The sequence below is a fragment of the Anomalospiza imberbis genome, chromosome Z (genome assembly GCF_031753505.1).
Source record: "Anomalospiza imberbis isolate Cuckoo-Finch-1a 21T00152 chromosome Z, ASM3175350v1, whole genome shotgun sequence".
Lineage (NCBI taxonomy): Eukaryota > Metazoa > Chordata > Aves > Passeriformes > Viduidae > Anomalospiza > Anomalospiza imberbis.
In genome coordinates, this window is record NC_089721.1 from 70,294,619 (window position 1) to 70,316,586 (window position 21,968).

The 21,968-nt window shown below is 41.1% G+C and overlaps 1 protein-coding gene across 7 annotated transcripts in view; it reads right to left on the reverse strand.

The window, feature by feature from the left end:
- Window positions 1–6,521: 6,521 nt before the first annotated feature.
- MARCHF3 (membrane associated ring-CH-type finger 3) overlaps window positions 6,522–21,968 on the reverse strand; it is a 57,700-nt gene continuing 42,253 nt past the window's right edge. For all 7 annotated transcript variants that reach the window (XM_068175696.1, XM_068175694.1, XM_068175695.1 and 4 more), the window contains 2 exons: window positions 11,505–11,714; window positions 6,522–6,712 (listed from right to left, as the gene is read on the reverse strand). In XM_068175696.1, the coding sequence (XP_068031797.1) occupies window positions 6,554–6,712; window positions 11,505–11,714 (369 nt within the window). In that variant the 3' untranslated portion in view covers window positions 6,522–6,553. The remainder of the gene's footprint in view (window positions 6,713–11,504; window positions 11,715–21,968) is intronic.

Sequence of the window (21,968 nt, forward strand, 5' to 3'; positions counted from 1 at the left end):
CTATTGTAATAAAGTATCTCAGTGCTAAAGAGTAAAGTTTTTGGAATTTGTTTTTCCTAGAACGGAGCTAAGAGTTGAATGAGCATTGAATCCTTGAAGTTGATGGGCTTTGAAGCTGAATAAACATCCATTAAATGAAACAGTGGTATTTGAGGTGCAAAGATTTATTCTGAATAATGGCTGATACTGCTTCACATTTGGAAAATAAATTCTTTAGATCTTTATTCACACTCTGCTGCATTTGTGCGCATCTTGGCTCATGGTTCTGTTCTTACTGGACTGGATTTTACTGCATCCTGCAAGCACCAGACTAAGCAATGTGAGCAAGCACAGTAACATAAAGAGAAATTTACAAGTGCTGTAAAATAGTTATCTTTGACAGAGCCTGAATGTATTGTTTCAAATGCAAGGCCAGAATTTTGGAAGTTGACTGGGATTTTTTTTCTTTTTTTAATTGACTGGACTTTTTGTGACAAAATTAAGTTTTTTTTTTTTTTTTTTACATGTCTTTCACCGTGGATGAGCCCCTTTTCTGGTGGCATTTCAACCATGTGCCAGCAGAAGGTAGAAAGGGAGGGGTTGATATACAATTCTCAAGTTATGGTAGGAACCTTCCTGCATGATCAAATTCTTGGTTCTAGCTTTTGTAGAGCCTGTTCTTCCATGATAGTGGGAGAAATGCAGATTTTAGAATAATTTTTCTTTTTTTTTTTTTCTTTGCTGTGGCAGGAATTCATGTAAATTAGGAGAAGGGACTGTTGGGAAACACAACTGTGAAACATCCTGCCACAAGGTGGAGGTCTTGTTTTGCTTGTTCTGTTTTTCAATACTTGTACAGCAAGAACCCAACACTTCCTGCACTTCACTGCAAGTTCCATAACTTGATTATCATTGGTTCTGGCATTAGATGCATATTACATTCTCCTGCAGGTGAAAACTCTTTAGCAATTTACTGCTTGTAGGTGGATAAACACTTTGCCAGAAATGTTTCTGCTCAAATACACTCTTTCCTGTGAGAAACAGATTGAGAATTTAGGAAAAAAGTGGTCTGACCTGTGCAGCAAACCTGTGAACTGCATTCTTTTTTTTCCAGTGTTCATTATAAAAACCCAAGTGTAGTCAAAACCGGTGAAAATTATTTTATGGTGCTGTTAACAGCAGTTTTGTGCTAAAAATTGTTTTTTGGTTTGTATTTCCTTGTTCATGATTTACATACGTACATCACATTTGTCCAAGCAGACAGCAAAATATGGGCAGAGAAATTAATAAGCAAATTCTGTTCAACAGATCTAATTATTAATTTCCTTGTATAAATAATGCAATTTTAAATGCTGGTCTTAGTTTAATTTTTTTCCATGGAAATCTGCCTTATCAGTGTGTCATTTTGATACTAATCTGGGGGTTTCTGGACTGAAAAGGGTGGTTTTATCTGTGAAACACTGGGTTTCATATTCAGATTGAACCGGAAGCTGTATCTGTACTTTAAGTTAAATGCTGCTGCTTTTACAGAAACGGCCACGTGATAACCATGAAGGATTTTCCTCCAGGCAAAGAAATCAAGTAGTTGATGGAGAATAAAAGCTCTTAATGCCCCTGTCCCAGAGAGGACGACTGGTAATAACTGGTGATTTTTTAGAAAGGGAGTGGAGGTTGTGTGTGATGGATATGAATGCTTATTTAGCCTTTCCGGGACATCAAGGAAATGCTGGGACACTTAATTATTTATAATACTCAGCTAGCTCCATCACAGGATTATGGCAGAAGTTAGCTATTTTGTCTCAGGTTTTGCTTGGTGTGCATTTATTGCTCAGAGCCTTTTGCTGGTCTCCTGGTTTCTTTTTAGCAAGTTTGCATAAATACAGGAATTCTGTGTGATAAAAACACTGTGATTAACCCCAAAGAAAAGCTGCATTTGGGGCATTAATAAAGGAAGGCACATTTCAGCTTAAGGTGATTGATTGATAGAATTTTCCTACAATTAAAAATTGAGTCTTGGATGTGAGTTTTCATAGCTGTTCTGCGCTTTCAGAACAAAAAAATATTATTTTTGGCAAGAAAGTCTTACTTTCTGCATAATAGTAGAAGCCATGGAATTAAACTGTGACATTGATTTCCCCTGCAACTGCAGCATCTTTTTTTTGAGGTTGGTGTGTTTTGTTGTTGCTCCTAAGAGCATGTTGGACATCGGATCTCAATATTTATTCTTTATTTTGACACGTTTTATTGGGAAAGTATTTGGTACGCTCAGACTAAAGAAAATTCCCTTTGGTTTTGTAACCTTTCAACACCAAAGGGGGAGGACAAGTGTTTTGTAGCCTAGCCACAAACAGGTGTGGAGGAGGGGCTGTCAGCAAAAGATTCAGTACCTGAAAGGAGGTCAAGGACTGAAAGGTGTAACCCTTGATTTTTCAAAAAGCTGCCTCGTGAAAATGCATGGGAAACTAAGTTTGAAATGTGGAATAACAGAGTTGGAACAGTGAGGTGTCATCATCAGCGTTGGGACAAGCTCTGGTTATTATTTATCTTTACTGTTCTGGAGTGTTCCCTCAGTGAATTTGGAGATAACAAAATTGGAGTTCTGGATTACACTAAATTGGATCTGCTGGAGGGCAGGAGAGCTCTGCAGGAGGTCTGGATCCATGGCATGAGGCCAGTGGGGTGAGGGACAGCCAGGGGCAGTGCTGGGTCCTGCCCTCGGGTCACAACAACCCCTGCAGCTCCAGGCAAGGTGTAAACTGGGTATTAGGAAAAGTGGCTTCAGTGAAGGGTGGCATGGGCTGCCTAGGGAAGTAGTGGAATTATCATCCCTGTGAGTGTTCAAAAAACCTGTGGATGTGGCACCATGTGGCACATGGTTTGTGGTCATCATGGTAGTGCTGTGTCAGTGGTTGACTCGGTGCATCATCTCTTCCAACCTTAAAAATTGTGTGATTCTATGAGTTTGCATTGTAGTTTTATTTTGAATACCAAATAATTGGCAGTAAAGAGACAGGGCCCAGTTCTGCTTGCAAGGAAAATGCTTCTTTAATTAACCAGTTCTGTGTTAAATGAAGCGCCATCTCACAAAAAGTAACAAGTAAAGATATTTAATTATTAACATTTTGTTGGTTTTGTTTTTTTTTCAAAGGGAGAGCTTCTTTAGCTCTCTTAGTGCATGAGTCTGTCCCAGTATCTGTTCTCAAACCCCTTTCTGATGATACCCGTTGCATCAAAGGCCAGTTGCATTTGTTGGCTCCAGGTCCCTTTATGCAGAGTTGTCACTTTGCCCTGTGTGACATTGTATTGGTGCAAAGCCAGTTTACATAAAGGAAATGTAAATGATATTTTGAGATCTCAGTCTGGCAGAACTGTTCAGTCGAGTAATGAAAAAAAAAAAAAACCAAACACCAAAAACTGAAGTATCTTTAATAACTGTTTGTTATTCTGTGACTTCCTTCCAGCTGAACAGAAAGCTGGGGTATTTCTAAATCTTTATGTAATGTGATAGGTGGGTCCTGCAGGGAAAAGACTATGTAAAAAAAGTAAAGCTTCCTCATTTTGCATTACACTCATCACACTGAATCACAACAGGCTGCTTTTATCATTTGCAACTCAAAATACTGGCTCAAGTACTGTTGAATACTGTTCCTTCAATGTAATTTCTTATCTGGAAAGGGAATGTAAATGACAAGGTCAGCTGCATGAGAAGAAAGCATAAAGTTGCCGAGAGAGAAGTTGAGTGACATTTTAAAAAGATAAAAAGGTGGTCAGTCCTCCTGTTATTAATGATGTTCTTTAATTAATTTTGTTATTAAGGAGAGCATAACAAAGGTGTCATTGTACTGCCAGGAGCTTTGTTGGCTGCGGCTTCTGCTGTGGTTAATTTTGTCTTTCACTTTTGTTCAGACAGAAATGGATGTTGCTGCTGTTGTAGAGTATTTGCTGTGATGATCCAGCTTTTTATGGAAATTTGGGCTTGGTGTGGCATCTACAGCATCAACTCATGGAACAAAAATCAGCTCCCATCTGGGAGATCCTTCTGTCTGTAAATCTTTAGCGCAGAAGTGGGATTAAGAATTAATATCTCTCAACTCCCAGTTCTTGTGTTTAGGAAAAACAAGGAAGAATACAAGTATACTTTTTTTCCATGGGTTTAATGCAATGTTAAGTGCTTGACTGGGTTTTTCCTGCCACTTTTCCATCAAGAAAATCCATGGGACACTACTGTGACTTCGCCAGACTGTTCTGCTGTGCTGCTGCATCAAGCACAGAAACTGGGTTAGTGATGTGTGTGCTAAACTGGATCATAGTTTTAATCTCTGTCTGCTTTGATATGCTTTCTTCAGGTAAGTAAAGATGTCTTTACACCAAAAAAAAAAAAAAAAAAAAAAAAAAATTTGAAATCACACAAATGAGCTGGGCCAAGCCACTGTGCTGATCTCTGTTCATAGACCTTGCAGCTTCCTTTGAATAAATGTTTCTCTGAATGTTTTGCCATTTAATTCCCTATCACCCTGATTTTTGGTTTCATGAGGCAAAGCCAGCAATAGCACTCATTAAGAACAACAATTCTTTCAAAGAATTCAAGAGCAGTAATAAAGTTCTGAAGATAGCTTACCTAAAGTATGTGTGTAGGCATTAAAACACTGACAGCATCCTGACCCAGCTAGATTTGCTTTATTTCTTTGCCCCTGGCCAGCAGATATTTTTTAAAAATCTGAAATTCTGCTTAAGTGTGTGTTCTGTCTTCATTCCAAATAATTATTTACCTGTGGGAAGAGGTATTAAAAAAAAAATAAAGCACTACAGGGCTTAGGCTATCACACAGATTGTGGTATCCTTATCTCCAGAGCCTTGTATAGTTTTCTCTGGAAGAGAAGCAGTTATTCACAGCTAAACATGAGCAACCCCAGCCTTGTCAGACTGATGAGTACAGATCTGCAGGTTCATGATTTTCCTACACACCTTGGCTCGTTGTGTAAGTGCCTTTCTGTTGGAATGAGGCTGTTATTGCTTTATATCCCCATGATTCTCCTATCCCCATGACTGACAGTTACAAAGAACATTGTTAAATAACATGCTCACAGCTAGACTGGTCCACAGACAGAATAAAGAAATTTAACAGATTTGGCTTTGTGTACTAAGCTTCTTCCCCCCTCCCACAGAGCACACACAAAACATCAAATAACTTCTTGTCTGATGGTAAATACCCATAATACCTTGAACTTTATGAATAACAAATTTTTAGCCTTCCTGCTATGTCTTCCTTTTGATTTTCAGTTCCTGCAGTTTTTGGAAAACAAAGCACATGGTGGTATTGCCATCCATGCACAATTCTACGAAATTCATCTGTTCAGAGGGACTCTGTATCAGTTTCTATTTCTAGCAGCATTTGGTAATGAGATCTTGTGTAGTTATTTAAAATAAGTGTGTCTCTTCTGGGACTAAAAAATTGCTGAATGAATTAGGCATAAAACCAAGGGGAAGCAGATAAAGTCACACAGGAATAAAGTCTGATTTTACACTCCAAATTCAATTTGGTTGCCATAGAAGACTATGTATTACATATTTTTAATTTTTTTTTTTTTTTGTCTCAGTGCTACCATGAGAGGTCAGGGTTTGCACACACTCTGCCAAATCCTACCTGTCAAGCTGGAGTTTCTGCTCCTTTAAAATAATGCTGTTCTTCATGCAAGATGAGTCCCTGCTTCCTAAAACTTATCTGATGATCTCATTCATTATGTATGCAGAGCTTTCCCTATACAAAAGTAAGCAGTAGAGTTAAATTCAGCCTGGTATAAATGCAGGATATGTTGGCTAACTTTGAATTCATACCAGCAGAATGTGTACTTCACTGAAGAATGTGGTAGTTTCTCATGGAAAAGTACAATATTTTTTTTTTTCCTGAGTGCTATATACTATAATACTTTTGACAGGAAGATTATTGCAATTTGTGTAATTTTTTTCTTGCGCATGCTAGATTCATAACTGAAGAATCTTCCTGTCAGACCTTTCCTGCCAAATAGGAAAATGGGTAATACAATTTTCTAATCACTTTGTAGCATTTAAATAATGTGCCAATTTGTAGAGCTCATTACACACAGATTTTAATAATCAAAACATTGGTATAATAGACCTGCAGATAAAATCAAATGAGGAAATGCCATTGCTGTGCTTTAGGAAGCAGAAATAAATATTGGTTACTGTCCAGCTGCTCAAAGAAACAGTACTGTAGGAACAAGAAACCATAAAAACAAAGCACTTTTTAAACTTGTTTTGCATTGTTAATTACCATCGTTTAATACTTTAAACAATAAAAAAGGTTTGCATCACTTGATGACGCAACAATTAACATATTTGCAGAATCCATAGGGCCCCTGCTAACTAAACACGTTTGGCAGCTTAGCAAATGCCACAAATGTCTGCACCATTCATGACTTGAGTTCTGACTGTGATTTATCTCGCTGCAGTCAGTCTGTAAATCCAAATTGCACATTCCTGGGTGCCGGACGCTGCCCGACCCCAACAGGTCTGAGAAAAAAAAAACATCTTTAGTTTGCATCTGCACCCCAAATCACACGATTGTCTCCTTGGAGCTCCTTTTGAGGGGCTGCAGGCCCAGCAGGGACTGCTGGGTGGAGGGGGCGTTGGCTGATTTTGGGATGAGGAGCATCACCCTCTGATTGTTCCGACGCCACTCGTGGTACAGCCGGCAGTGGTACCTGAAGGACACCTGGGGACAGAGGGGACACGAGCTGCCTTCAGTCACTGCCACCCTGCAAAGACTCAGCTGGGGCTCCAAATGCCTTCCAGTGGCACAAAATGGGTGAGAAGTGGTGAAAAGAAAAGACCCACCATGCCCCGAGGTACCACAGCAGAGGAGAAAAGCAGCCTGTGACTATTTTACCTCTCATTCCCCCTTTTTCACAGCCTGAAAAATCAGACATCCTGCCTCTGCCTGTCTCAAGAGCTGTTGGCACACCTGGAATGAGAATTTGGGATATCTTCTCTTGTTTCAGGTTGCTAAATCGACTAAGAGTGTAGTTGTTTGCAGGCAGATGAGCACAGGGTGGTGTGTTCTACCTTGTAATGCTTTACTGCTGAAAGCATCAAAGCTGGGCTTGCACAGAGCCAATGAGCTGACAACGTGCTCAATTTAGATTGTCTCAGAAAGTTTTTTGATGCTGTTTTCAGGTAATTTCAACCTTTATGTGGAAAAGAAATGTGTGATTGCTGTGGAGATGCAAGGTAGCTAGGCCTCATGTTTTTAAAAAATAGTTTACAACTTGCTTTAGTGGCAGCCAACAGTTGTGGGAGTTGTAGCTCTGTAAGAGGATGTATATGTGCAGTTAAAAAAAAAAAAAAAACTACAAACAGTAAATTTTGAGAGAAATGTGCCAAGTGATGATTGTTTTCTTCTTGAGCTGTGGGCAGGAGTTGCCTTGTGCACCATATCCTTTCCTTACTGCGAAAAGGGTGCTTTTAACTAAAGAAATGTACCTTTCAGTGATGTCCTACAAGGGCTAAATATATATATATATATATATTTTAATTATGTCTTTTCACAGCCATCTGAAGGAAACATATAAAACTTTGGTTTACAGCTGGAACTTTGGATGTTGAGATTTTTAAACTTCCTGTGCTGAAAGGCAGAGATCCGCAAGAGAGCACTGCATTTAACTTGAGGCTGTGAAGAAGGCTTCTAAAATTGATTAACAGCACTAAAGTTATAAGTGTGTAGTTAGTTAGAAATGTGTAATATCACAGGGTGGAAAACTTAGAGTTTGGGGTTTTGGAATATAGAAATATATATAAAGTAAGACAGAAGTTTTAAGGTAGTGAAAAGTTGTTGTTCTTTACTTTCTTCTTCCTTTTTCTTTATGAGTTTGGGTAGTATTTTGTAATTAGACAAAAAAGTCCACATTCCAGGCTTCAAATTATTAGTTATTAAGTTAAAAGAGAAAATAATTTAAGTGTTATTTCTTAGTTAGATATTTTACCCTTAAAAGACCTTGTAACAAGAGATAGCCATTTTGTACCTTGCTAATAAAAATCTGCAGAACTCACAGTAATGAGACTATAACATAGATAAGAAACAATAAATACCTGAGTCTGAACATGAACCATCGTCTCAAGTGCCTTCAATCCCAGCCTCAACAGAGGTAGAAAAAACAAGCAGAGAACCCACAGTTCACTAAGCAGTTTTGCAAAGACAGCTCTTCACATTGATTCCCCCAACTTTCAACTTCCTCTCCTCCCCCTGAAGGAAAGCATCCTGCATCTTCTGTTTCTGTGGAGCAGTGTGTGTGAAGGAATACAAGAAATCCCTTCTCAGAAGACACTGCAGGAGCAGCAGAAGTCACTTGGAGTAGTGAGGAGGGTGAAAACACCCCAACATCTGCAAAGTTGGATGCCCTGTAAAATGCAGTGAGAGTGAGCTGGAGTTTGGTTTGGGTTTTCAAGCAGCACAACATGAGGTTCTTTGAGTAACAGCTGCTTCGTTTGCAGGCAAGTATGTCGCACAAGGGAAAGCAAAGTGTGGCCCTGAATTCTTAGTTTAAGTAACAATCCCCTTTTTGTGTCTGGAGCTTTCTTCTTGGGAGGACCAGGTACCTTTTTTGGTGTGTATCAGTGTTAAAAATAAAGAGTAAAAAGTAACAGTGTTTTATGGAAAACTTTTCTGTTTTAGAGAGAGGGATAAAACAGCTTCTGGGATGCCAGAAATAGCATCCCTGCTGTTCACTGCTCACTGGGATAACTGTGGTGTGTAAATAATCTGTATGCCAGGTTTTGCCTCCAGACAAGCAAAGCTGATTTACTGGAAGTGAAACAAAGTTTCATTCTCTTAATTTCCCCAGGACCTAAAGGAATATTGTATCATCTTGTGTGTAATTTACCACACAGCACTGAACCTATTCCCTGCACAGCCATAGCTATGTAACAGCATTCTCCCACTCCTGAAAGTGACAAGGCATGTGCTGCTGAAGAATTCGATGAAATTAGCACTTCTGCGTGTGGGACCATTCCTTCCTGCACGACAAGGGGAGCCTGGAGCCCTCCCCAAGGCAAACCCAGGCTGGAGCTTTCCTACATCACTGAAAGGAGAGTTATTGTGCCTCCCAGCTTCAATAATTTGGTGATTCACTCCCCTAAAGGCCTCCCTGCCTTGCCCTTCTCAGGTTAACACAGTTCTTCCTTAGCCCATCCATCTCCTACTGCCCTAAATAACAATTTAAAATGGAATTACAGCTGTCCACAACTGAGTGAGCATCTAAGATAGTGAGTTTTGATTAAATCAACCAAGGTGTGCATTTACATCAGGCTCACTATCACTAGCATGTTCTCCAAGAGCCAATAGCACATTTCTCTGTGTGCTTTTGAAGGGGTAAAATTTATAAAGTGAATATAAGGGATTTTTGCCTCTTACTCTGCAAATGCGACACCCAGGGATAGGGACCAAAGTTGAGATGCTGCAGTAGTCTTAATAAGCGAGGCTGGATAAGTCCATGTGTCATAGCTAATTAAATCCACCTGAAAAAAATTCCTCTTAACCACTTCCAACCATTTTGGTGATGGTGAATTAAGTGTGTTAGGTAAATTGTTTGGCATTTTGGTTTCTAAGACAGCCATACACAAAGGAAATTTGAACAACATTTGCTTGCATACCTGCCAGGCACATCTACACCCAGCACTGCAGGAAAAACAAGTGTGGCCTCACTGCTGGAGTACACGGCCTGTCTCAGGAGAGTGCTGCTGCCTCACAGAAAAGCAGAAACAACAAAAAAAGATGAACTGCACGAGGCTGAGGCACAGCTCTGAGCTTTCCCTCCTGTAGAGCACTGCCTGCATTCTTCCGTGGGTGAGACAGGGCTCACAAATGTGCAAATGAGATTTCCCTTTCACAGGTTCCTTGTGAGGAAGTGTAGGGTTTTTGTGCTCCCCTCACATCCCCATTTCCTCAGGGCTCAGCACAGGGGGGCTTCTTGCTCCACCAATGCAGTTTTTTAAAAGAGCCACCTCCTCAGCAACTTACACGGGTCCAAATGTGTATGGCCGTACCCAGTGAGGGACAGAGCTGTGTGCTGGCCCTGTGGGATGTGGCCATGCCACGGGCAGGTTGGGCTTTTGCTGCCCCATCAGCACAGCCCGGCACCATCTGAGTGCATTGCTGTGAGTGCTGCCCCCCTGCACCCACCCTGCTCCCCCCGCTCCACAGAAAGAGCTGCGAAACGTCAAGCACAGCACCAACCCGGGCTTTTCAGTGAGCTGCTACACCATGGCTTGATGAGCACCCTTTCTGGCAGCTGTCCCCTGTGCTCCTCTCCTTTCTGCTGGGCCAGTGCACTGGGGCCAGTAAATTATCTCAATAAACAACCTGACAGCGAGCGAGTGGCTCTCAGGATGGATTGGCATGAGAGTGACTCGTGCTGGGGTGCAGGATGCAATTTAACCTGCACTGCAAAGCCAGCTCTGTTTTTACAGACCTGGGCATGTGTGTGTTCTGACTTTCTCCACATCCAATACTTCTGAACTGTAAAATTGGTAAGATGTTGAATTTGAATAAAATCTGAATCCTCTGTGGCAGCCAGGTTGTCCACCTAAAACTTTTTTTTGTGTATGTGTGCTGTGCCTTCACCCTTTGCACATCACATTTGATGAAACTCCCTCCTGTAGTGTGGATTCTTTGGGGTTTTTTTGTTAAGGTTGGGGTTAAATGTGTGAAATGGTATTTTTTGTTCAGACTCAGATGTTTATTACTTTTTATCTATATTACAGTAACACAAACTGTGAGTTCTATAGGACTTCACTCTAACAAACTAAAAATGGAGCTGTCTCTCTCTCTTTACAAGGTTTTTTAAGGATAAACTGTCTAATTAAGAAATTACATTTAAATTACTTTTAACTTAATAGCTTACTCCTTGTGGCCCACAGTGTGGACTTTTTTATCTAATTACACAATACTACCCAAACTCATGAAAAAGAAGGACTAGTCTCCGCCCTAAAATCTCTATCTTGTTTTATATGTATTACTATATTGTAAAATGTCAAACCCTAAGTTTTCTACTATGTGATATTACACACTTTTACTCAAATTACACACTCATAACCTTAGTTCTCTCATTTAATTTTTGAATCCTTCTCCACGGCTTCAGGTCAAATGCAGTGTTCGCTTGGGGCTCAGCATGGAAAGTCCAAAATTCTCAGTAACCAGGGTTCCAACACTGCAGCATCTGTCTTGAACTCCCCCCGTGCTACTTCCCTGCCTCCCTCCTGGCTGTCCCCACTGGTGCTTGGGATTTGAGAATCCTTACCCCGAAGCAAGCTGTCTTTCTGGTGTTCCAGATAGTTTCAGGGAACTTGAATGTTGTGGAAACAAGAGGTTTCTTGCAGGTGCACTTTGCACTCACCAGCAAAGGAGGCAAACAGAAGCAATGCTCCCCACAATGCTCTGTGCGATTAATTTTCCCATTTGCTTTTTCCCTTTTTTTTTTCCCCGTGAGTCAAATAAAAGCCCTGATACTTACCAGGGTCCAAAAGAGGTAAATAGTGAAGAGTGCCACAGTGAGTGCAATGAGGCCAACAGCTTCCAGCCTACTGCTAAAGTGCAGGTGGTCCACGGCTCCTCGCAGGCACAGCCAGCCGGAGACGGTGGCCAGCGGGGTGATGAACAAGAAGCACACCATGTCCCCAAAGAGAGTCCTCTTCTCATGCTGGGGGCCCGGGTTCCTCAGCCACTGCACAGGCACAACACAGGCAAGGCAGGTGTCAGCACAGGGAGGATGTTTTACCCTCAGCTCAAAGCACAAAGCCACCCCTTGGAGGACTGAACACGGAGCACGCGCAGGACGCGGCTTTTGGTGTCCCCCGGGATGCCTCTGGTGGATCTGTAGGTTTTTAATGTATAGCTCCATAGCTCCTGGTACTTTTCTATAGCTCCTCCAGAGCTTTACACTAATATTTACACTAAAAATGTTGAAAGCAAATCAAATCACATCGAATTTGATCCCTTACCCTCCTGAAACACCCTTGGAACCCCAAGAATTAGCATTCCTGCTTTCCGTGAAATTGGACTTTTATGTTAATTTTAAATACACGGGAAGAAATCAGTCTAAAATTTTTTTAATGTTTCTCCCTATCACCCCGTGTAAAAGAATCAAACCTTTTGGTACAATTATGCTTCTGGCAGTCTTTCTAAATACAGTAATGCAGCTGCCATTAGGATTGTTTTTAGTTTATAAAGATCAAGCCTGAGCCTTTTAGTGGCTGGAGTTTTTTAACTACAAGATTCTTTTTAGGATAGGTATGTATGTGATAATTTTATTAATCATGATACCTTTCAATCTGTGCATAGATTAATTAATAAAGCCATTAAAGGGGTGTTTTTGGTCGAAAGGAAAGGGGGAGATGTTGGAATATTGAGGGACACAAGACAGATGATGGGCTTTGGACCGGGTTAACATAGGAGATTTGATAACACCATGCCTTGGCAAAAGCAAAAAGAACTTTGAGGACTGCAAGATCCAGACAGGTTTACCAGAAAAAGAAAATTACACCAGACTTCTGCAAGCAAGAGATGTTTAAAATGCATAAGTTTGTTTATGTGATCTTTAACCCAATCATTGTAGTACACATTACTAGCCTCCCTAAAATAGTATATAAGAGTTTGCATCCCACGAACTCTTGTATCTGTTCATCATCGACACTTTTCCTGCCCCCTCTCACATTTCAGAATGAGAAGCCAACACTTTCTAACACGTTCTTGGAATTCTGTTTAGTCTCACTCTCAAGAAGAGAACTTCTAACCAGGATATCTTGGTTTTCATCACAAAATATAGAGCAAACAACTCGCTGGACCAACTCCAAGGGGCAGACCCCAGGACAAGTCTCTTATTGCATGTGCCTGCTAAATATACTAATTAATTAACCTTATTAAAATTGTAGAAATCCTGTATCACTCACTTGCATACTTCCACTTTGTGCACCTGAAATCTTTCATTAAAGAACTGCTTTTTACCTTACCTCTCTTAATATTGTTTGCAAGGTTTTCCTTTGTTTTTAGGCAACACTAGAGGCCTGAATTTCTCCCCCTTGTTTCCTGGGCGTCCACCTTTATCTGTACCCACCGTATCATTTATTTAGCTATGGTAAAGGCTGCCTTGAGAAGTATTTTATGTATTGTAGCCCCTTGCATTTGCCCACTGGCTGCTTTGAAAAACTCCCTTCTTAATGTGTAAACGAGCGTGCAGAAAATATTTTAACATTTTTCATGCTATTTTAGGATTTTTTTTTTTTTTTTACATTCTGCTCATAACATTTGCAAAGCCATTTTCAACTTGCTTTCAGATACCCCCACATTTAAGCAGAGTTCAATGCACACAAGGTTATTTTTATTAAGAAGGTATTAATCTTGAGAAACACAGTGCCTGAAAGTCAGCTGCTGAAGCAAAGGTTAGGATTGAACAGCTATCAAGTCCACACACCCACATTTCCATAAACAGGATTTGGGGTAGCAGAGGTGAAAGAAGTTCCTACAACAGTACATTGAGGTCTTTTGATTAAAAAAAAAAAAAAAAAGCCAAACCAAACCTCATCACACAAGTCAATATTTGAACAGGAGAAGTACCCAGCCCTGTACTTTTTGGCAGTGTGAGCTTTAGGATTTGATCAAACCTGCTCTACAGCATCCTTTTTTGGGGCCAGCAGAACCAGATGAGGCTCATGCATCCCTAAACACTTTGGTCCTCTTATTTCCCCAGGGCAGTAGAAGCCCTGTCCCATGTACAACTCAGGAATTTAGAACGCAAAAAATACGTTCATAAACTTTGGTGGGTTTGGTTTTTTTGTCTGTTTATGTTTTTTTTTTTTTGTTTTTTTGTTTTGTTTTTTTTTGCAGGATATAGACTTTTAACTTGCTTGAATGGTTCTGAAATGCTAGGTAAGTACAAAGCACTTTAAACCAGCTACGTATTACTATGAGCAAGAAGTTGTAAGGGAAGATGCCAATTAAAGAGGGAGGCTCAATACTGTATTTTTCCTCTCCTTGACCAGGAGAGATAGTAACCAGCTGTGGTCAGTTTACCCCAAGAAGCAGCTAAATCCCCACACAGCCATTTCCTCACCCCTCCACCCCATCAGTATGAGGCGGAGAACAGCAATAGGCTGTAAGTAGAGTTTTCTTCAGCAGAGCTTGTGCAAAACAAGGGGACATACATTTACATTTGAACACCTCTTTATTTTACTGTAGCTTGAAAAGGAATGCTAAAAAGTGAGTAAAAGTCTCACACTACTTTCCTTGGAGCTTCCAATACATTTATTTATAAACACCCCCAAGGGTTTATGCACAACAGCTCCAGGTTGTATGTGGTTGCTTCTGAAAAGACTGATTGCAGTCTTCCCCTTGTTTTCCATTTCCAGGAACTCCTGCAATGTGAAACCACCAAGAAACTGGAACACCAAGAGGAACTGAAAGCACCTGATAGCAGAGATTGTGCTTTTAAAGGTTTTAAAATCTGAAAAATAAAAAAAAAAGTTTTGTGGAAAGCACTTGTTTGAAAGGTGACCTGGAAGAGAAACACCAGGCATTTGTACACTTCTCCTTGACCTCAACAGGAATTGCAGGTGTTCACCACTTTCCCTGGACAGACTCTGAAATTTTGGCACCCGTGCACCTCAGGTAGTGCAAGAAATAGTTCCCAGTTCAGAGTAAGGAGGAAGAAACATCAGGAATGCAGGGGAGGGAGCATGCATGTCAAGGCCCGTGCTGTTATCCCCACCCTGTGACTGTCACTACACACAGTGCAGCGCACCTGAATTAAGACAGCATTTTAAACTGTGCCATCAAACCTGACTGAAAGTCTGAGCAGATTAAAACTGTGTGGAGCTGCTTCACAGGCTGATGGCTCCCTGCTCCTGGTGCCCTGTGGCACAAAGAGTAAAACCCAAGCAATTCAAATATTAGATGAGGCTGTGACAGGCAAGAGTAGTATTAAATAATAAAGCCATCACAATTCTACAGTCTAGCCTCGAAAAGCCGGAAGGATTTCATTAGCTAGCTCTGAAGCATAAGTCAAAAGCAAAGATTAAGCAATTTCAGTGGTTGTACAGATTTCAGCCACAGCACTTATTTTTCTCCTGAATCTGTACCCACCTGCTTCAAAATCTGCTTCTGTTTTGAGGTTTCAGTCATTTGTTTTGGGAATGGAATGGGCACTGTCAAGTTACTTTATAGCTAAAAAGCTAAGTCAGCAGATCCTTTTGTGCAACTCATACCCACACAGGGATCCTAACAAAGCTCTGAGCTGATTAATTACTGTGACAGTATGTTATGGACTATCCTGCTGGCCAAGAAGGAGATGTAAGGCCAGATGAAGCTGTCAGATCTGCACTGTGACACCCTGAAATCTGTCCTATTAAAATGTGTCAATGTGCCCAATTATTTCTGCAATAAATCCAGACTCTCAGAGTGATAACTTCCATTTAGGGGAGCAGGGAGGATGGGGAAAGAAAAAAAAAAAAGAGGCTATAAAAAGGGTCATGTTTGAAGTAAAATTCTAGCCTGCCAGGCATTTTGTGAAGTGCAATCTTAAAGTGATCAGTGTTCCCTGTTCCTGATCCACAGGTAACTGGAGCTGGAGTAACAAGACATGAAATTACTTCAGCAATGGCAGCAAAAAATATTTCAAGAACTTTAAGCACAGCACCTGATGCAAAACCCAATCTTGGCTCATGACTGAAACAAGTCAAGAAACCCTTTGAGAATCCAGCACCTCAGAGAGATGGGGGTTAACATTTATCTCAACAAAGTCTAAATGCATCTTGAGGAAATCCAGAAGGGAGAACTGAAGGGGGCCATCAGTGAAATAAAAGTGCTACTCAAGGTAAGGGACTTAAGGCTGGCTTCAGAACAGATGGATAATAGTTGTCCCCAAATAAATTTAGGATAAGAATAAAGAAAAAAAAATATCCCCATCCTTCAGAAGATCCAGCTCTGGAGCAGCCTCCCAAGAAGAGCAGCTTAGGCTAAAACCCTTAAAAGCTGACATAGTTTTGAGAAGGAACTTGCTTACATCCTGAAAGAGATTTTTTGATGCACTGCATTTGACTTGACAAAACACTGTGAGCACACCTGTGGCTCCTCCACCCCACACAGAGAAAGATTTGCTGCAGTCACTTCAAAAAGCAGAGCTGAAATTGGAGAAGGAAATCATTGGAACAAGCTGCAGCCAAGAACCAGAACTCCTGGAGAGGCTCAGAATTTATCTATCCTAACCAAAATGAGCTGCCAGCAGAGCACTGCTGTAAAACACCTCCACGATTCCGAGCTGCCTCACCACTGCCAAAGGCCAGATCCTGGAAGTACTCATCTCTGCAGGTCTAACTTCAATCAGATGACTCACAAAAGTAGAAGTAAAGTGTGTGCACAGTGTTCTTCCTGATCAGATCCTAAGGCTACAATCTGTTTCTGCTGGAGAGCCCCTTCTGGTTCAGTTCATTTTCCTTGGAGAAGTGATTTCAAACATTACTGGAGCTACACCACGTAGCTGGGTGGAGAGGACAGGAAGGAATTATCTCCCCTAAATGCATTGTCCTTTGAGCAAAAAATAGCTCATTGCACATCAAAACTCATCAGTTTGTTTTGTCATTTTCACTCTGATGGCTCAGCAGTGAGTCCTGGTGGAAGCAGGCTGTACACAAGCTGAAGTGATGGAAATTACTAAGGTTTCTGGTTTCATGCCAGCAGCCACCAATGGGAGCATTCTGGCTTTGGCTTTAAGCACTGAAAGGCTGATATTACCTCTTTTTTTTAAAGAATAGTTCTCTGGAATGAAGAATATTTTTGAAGACCAAGAGGACCATTTATTCCTCCTCCACTTCCCATTTATTGCCCATCCACAAAATATTGCATCTGAGGGGTTTTTTTTCCTGACACTATTTTTACTTGAAATATTCATTTTAACATTTTTCAGTGAAATGTTTTGAAACTTGGCTTAACTACATGTAACTAAAAACTAAAATCTCCCAGACTAGAATGGTAGATATGCTTGTTTTCAGTGTCATGAAAGATTTTGGGTGACTTGAAACTTTCCTAGGTTAATGTTTTGCCAAGGAAAACAAACATTTGACAGTTACATTTTTGTGAAGAAAAAATATTTATGCTTCAGTTTTTGGGTCTCCTCCTCATATCAAACATTCTGTTACTGACACAGTGATATTATCTTCAGCAGGTGCCTTTAGAAAGGCCATGGTGATAGCTCACAGAGATGTTTCTTTGGTCTCAAAGAGTGTATTTGAGAGTTAAAATCAAAATTATTTGATCTCTCTAATGTTATTGTGCCAATATCGTGGCACATATTTGTAAATGAGTCTGCTCTTACTTAAGTTTAACCCCTATTTTAACTCAAATTGCAGGAAATATTTGAAATGTGGATGTCTCAATGAGCCAAGCGTTCTTTTTGAAATAGCAAATAAATTTTGCATTATTCTGAGTGTTTCTGAAAGGGGAAAGATTACATTTTCCATTGTAAGGAATGATAAAACTTTAATTTTTGTTTTGTTTTGTTTTCTAGAAAGGGTAAATCACAGCACAGACAGCTACGACCTAAGGCTGGTTCCGCAGTGTGAGGAGATCACCACAGGCTGTTACTGTCACACCACAACTCAATTTTCAATTTAGACCTTGGGTCATTTGCCAGCCAAAAAACAGGAGCAAGAAATTGGGCAGGCAAGGCAAGAGACCAGCACGGGTCACTGGGGACCTGCTGGCCAAAGGAAAGGGGAAGAAGCAAACAAATGCACAGGCAGTAAAAGCAAGGACAGGTGAGCTGGGAAGAGTCCAGAGATTGAATTCTCTAAGAGGTGGTGGAGGGTTGGGGTCAGGAAGGCCAAGGTGAAGCTGGAACTGAACCTGGAAAGGGGGAAAGAGTACCAGGACGTTCTAGACCTTCATTAAACAGGAAAGGAAGGGCACAGGAGGTGTTTTTCCCCACTCCAAACAACACTGGCACACAGGTGACGGGGGATGGGGAGAAGCCTGAGGTGCCCAAGCTGAGCTTTTCTGCCTCAGCCTCCAATGGCAGCCTCTCCTCCCAGCCCTCCAGGTGGATGGAGAGCAGGATGGGCCCTGGGGAGCAAAGGCTCTGCCCTGGAAGGAAAGACCCTGCTCAGGGCCAGCTGAGGAGCCTGGGAATGCTCAGCTCGTGGGACCTGATGGGATGCAGCCCCGGCTCCCCAGGGAACTGGCTGAGGGAGCTGCCAAGCCACTGTCCATCACTGGAAAAGTCCTGGCAGTCAGGTGAGATCCCAGGAGGCTGAAAAGAAGGCAAGGGAAAAGGAAGAGCCTGGGAACACCCAGCTGAATTCCCCTCTGTGCCTGGGGAGGTGATGGGACAGACCCTCTGGAAGCTCTGCTGAGGCTCATGGAGCTCAGGGAGGGGATTTGGAGCAGCCAGCACAGCCTCACCAGGGGCAGGCCCTGCCTGACCAACCCAGTGGATTTCACTGGTGGGGTGGCAACACCAGTGGACAAGGGAAGGGCTACAGATGTCATTTACCTGGGTTTCTGGAAAAAGTCTCCCAGAGTCTCTTTCTGCAAAAAGAGTCTCCCAGAACAGCCTTCTGTCTAAACTGGGGAGAGATGGATTTGATGGATGGACTGCTTGAAGTGTCCCAGGCCAGGCTGGACAGGGCTTGGAGCAGCCTGGGGCAGTGGAAGGTGTCCCTGCCGTGGCAGGGGTGGCCCTGGATGGAATTTAAGGTCCCTTCCAGCCCAAACCACCCTCTGATTCTGATACAGAATGCTCCACCAAGCAGCATCAATGCAGTGGTTCATAGGTGTGGTTTCATGTTTCTGGATTGCACACACTCAGCTTCTTAGAAAGGATTAGTAATTCTCTGGCGGTGAAAACAAACAGCAGAGCTTGCTAAATGGCACTATAAAAGCCTATGAAATGTCTTGCAGGTCCAATTACACAATAGTATGATTTTTTAACATTAGTCTGGCTCACTGCTGTTGTGTTTTCCTACTAGCCACTTTTAATTTACAGTTCTGGAGATTCTTGTATCAGTTAAAGCATTTCAGGATGTGTCAAGAAAAAAAGGACTTGGTGGAACGATGGGAAAAGCTGTGTTTCTTTCTATCAGTGTGTATTTGCAATGCTCTCCTTCTGTTTTGGATGACTGTATTCCCAGTTAGGCAGACAAATATGCATTCGAGAAAATCAACAAGATAACATTTCAAATTTTAAAACAAAAGCAAAGCAGATTTGCTATTGGCAAAACTTATTTCAAGACATTGTAAATGTCCTGATCTACAAGCTCAAATATATGGGAAGCAAAGACATGATAGATAATTAAGGCTTGATAGGTCTTCAAATAAAGACGGATCCATTAAATCCTACCACTTCTATTTTCCTAGAAAATGTAAACTTTGACTGGCTCCTGTCAGGGCTAGGAAATGCTGCCAGCAGGAAGGACAGAGATAGATGACAACTGGGCAATTCAGAGCTATTTTACAGGACCATGATGTCCAAAGAAAAGTCACCAAACCCATTGTCTAAAACAAAAGAAGCTGCGCCTTTGGAAACTCCAGCATCTTTCCCCTATCTTGCTCATTTTTGAAGCAAATCTGACTGTTCAGCTACTTTCTTCTGGGAACTTTCCTTGAGATTTTTTTGCCCTTGATTGTTATAAATTTAGGAATGAGCAGTTACAGATGTGATTGTTTGAACCAGTCTGTTCACTGACAAGTGATTTAAACTTTTATTTTTTTACGGGGAGTGGGTTGCTGTTGTTTGCACTCTTGCTGCCAGTACTATAAGAAAGATTTGTGCATTGTAGCAAATCCTTGCTGCAGGGAACATAAAACAGCTACCTAATTTCTCTTTAAAGGAGAAAGAGCATAATGGTTTGGTCTCTGGATTTCACTCCATTACGAATAAATACATTTAAAAAAATGCATCTTGGAGAGTTTATGGTTTTAAATCTGTGCTGGGGAGTTTATTACTTTTTTTATTTTTTTTTTAATACTTTCTTTAACTCAGACATACTTCTACTGGAGATCTACATGGCTGCTTCAAATCCTCCCTGCATGAGTTGGTCTTAGGGAGATTATTTTCACAGCAAAAGACAACTAGGTACATAAATGTCTCTATCACCTTGCACTTTTAATCTGCCCTTTTTGGGTCAAGAAAGGAAGGAGGATGGACACACCTTAATTATCTACTCCCAGCCCTAATATACTGTATGGACAGCTGCAGTTCCTCCAAACTTTGATTTATGAAAGTTTTCCTGGTAGGTGACTATGCTGAAGAACCATTTATTTTCCTTCTGGTTTGAGGCATGATCCTTTTATAAACTACCTGCAGCAAATCGGGTGTCTGTTCATTACAGTAATTTAATGCTAATGACGTGCTTCACTGAACAGAGGAGAGGAAAAATAAGTAAAAATAATCCCAACAGATAAAAACATCGTGACTCAAAGCCTTGCACAGGAAATTAATTCATATTTCAGTGTAAGGCTTCGTGAGGTTTCAATTTATAATACTTCATGCATAGGTGTACATTTTAGAGGGTTTTTAAATTTATTTTACCTTACTCATATAGGCTGTATAGCCAGCAACACAGCAGGGAAAAACTGAAGTTAATTTCTGCCCAATATTGCTGTAATTATCCTGACTTTATTTTTTCTCCTAGTCATGCTGTTTTGCTTATGAGCTTTGTATTGTTAATTAAGTGCTTTCTGTTTGTTTACAAAAAAAAAAAAAATAGTGAACCAACAGATACCAAATCCTGGTTGGTTTAAAACATGTAAGTAACTTACAAGCAATACAAGCCTGACTTACATGGTCACATAATACTCTTATACCATTTTTATTTTGTATCTGGCTGTTCCCTAACATTTTATTATTGCACATAAATATATTTGTACTGCTGCATTTCGTGCCTGCTTCTGCACTGAGTCAAATGGAAGCAACACAGATGCAATGTGGAAACTGAAATGAAGATGATACATAATACTTACATAAAGCTTGACTAATCTTTATGCTGAAACACAGCAAAAGCAGCTACATGAATAATACCACACATTCCTAATGCAGATTTTTTTTTCCTGTGGATTGGCTGAATTAAAAAGGCAGCTTATATAAAACTGGAAGGTCCATAAAAGTCAGTAATGGAATTACTGCAGCTTTAGATTTCCCTGTGCTGGTTTTCAGGTCCTTGGCTGGCTTGTCACAAGGAATATCAGCTCTGTGCATATCAGCCACCACATAATAGATTTCTCTTTCCTTTGTCAGGGGGTAGAAGGGGTGGGTTCAGACCCTGACTCCTCTGACTGAATTTTGCACTCTTGTGAATGCTGAAGGAGGGTTTTAATCACCACCGTAGTGCCTGATGCACATACCCAGTGTGGAAACACAATTTTCTGGGGACAATAACGTGAGTTCAAAACCAGAAATGAGCCAAGAAGCACCACAGATTTATTGTTGAGGGGATGGATCTGCCTGACAGACTGCACCACCATTGCCTGCTGCACTGGTTGGGTTTTGGGCAGCAAAGAGTCAGCACTTTGTGCATTTCCAAGGAGAAGGTTCTCCCCCAGACAAAAATACACAGAGGCAAAGAAGGAGCTCAGACTTGTCTCTTGTCAACTCCTCTGCTGCTTCCACAAGGATGGACAGAAGGAGGAAGGAATTTGTCTGAGCCATCAGCCACACCACTTACTCCATTTCAAGCTCACTGTTGCTGCAGACTTTCCTGCTAACAGCAAGAATAAATTCACATATGATATTTCCAGATAAAATGAGCAAAGTGCCTCAATTTGTTCCCACTGAAACAGATTTCTTCCACTCCCATGCCTAAGCCACCAGAAAACAGTGATAAATCTAGTGAGGGATGAGGAGAAAACATAATAGCATGGTTATTTTTTGTTTTCTTGGGGTTATTTTGTCCTGTTGGGATTTTGGGGGCTTTTCTGGTGTGGTTTTTGGTGG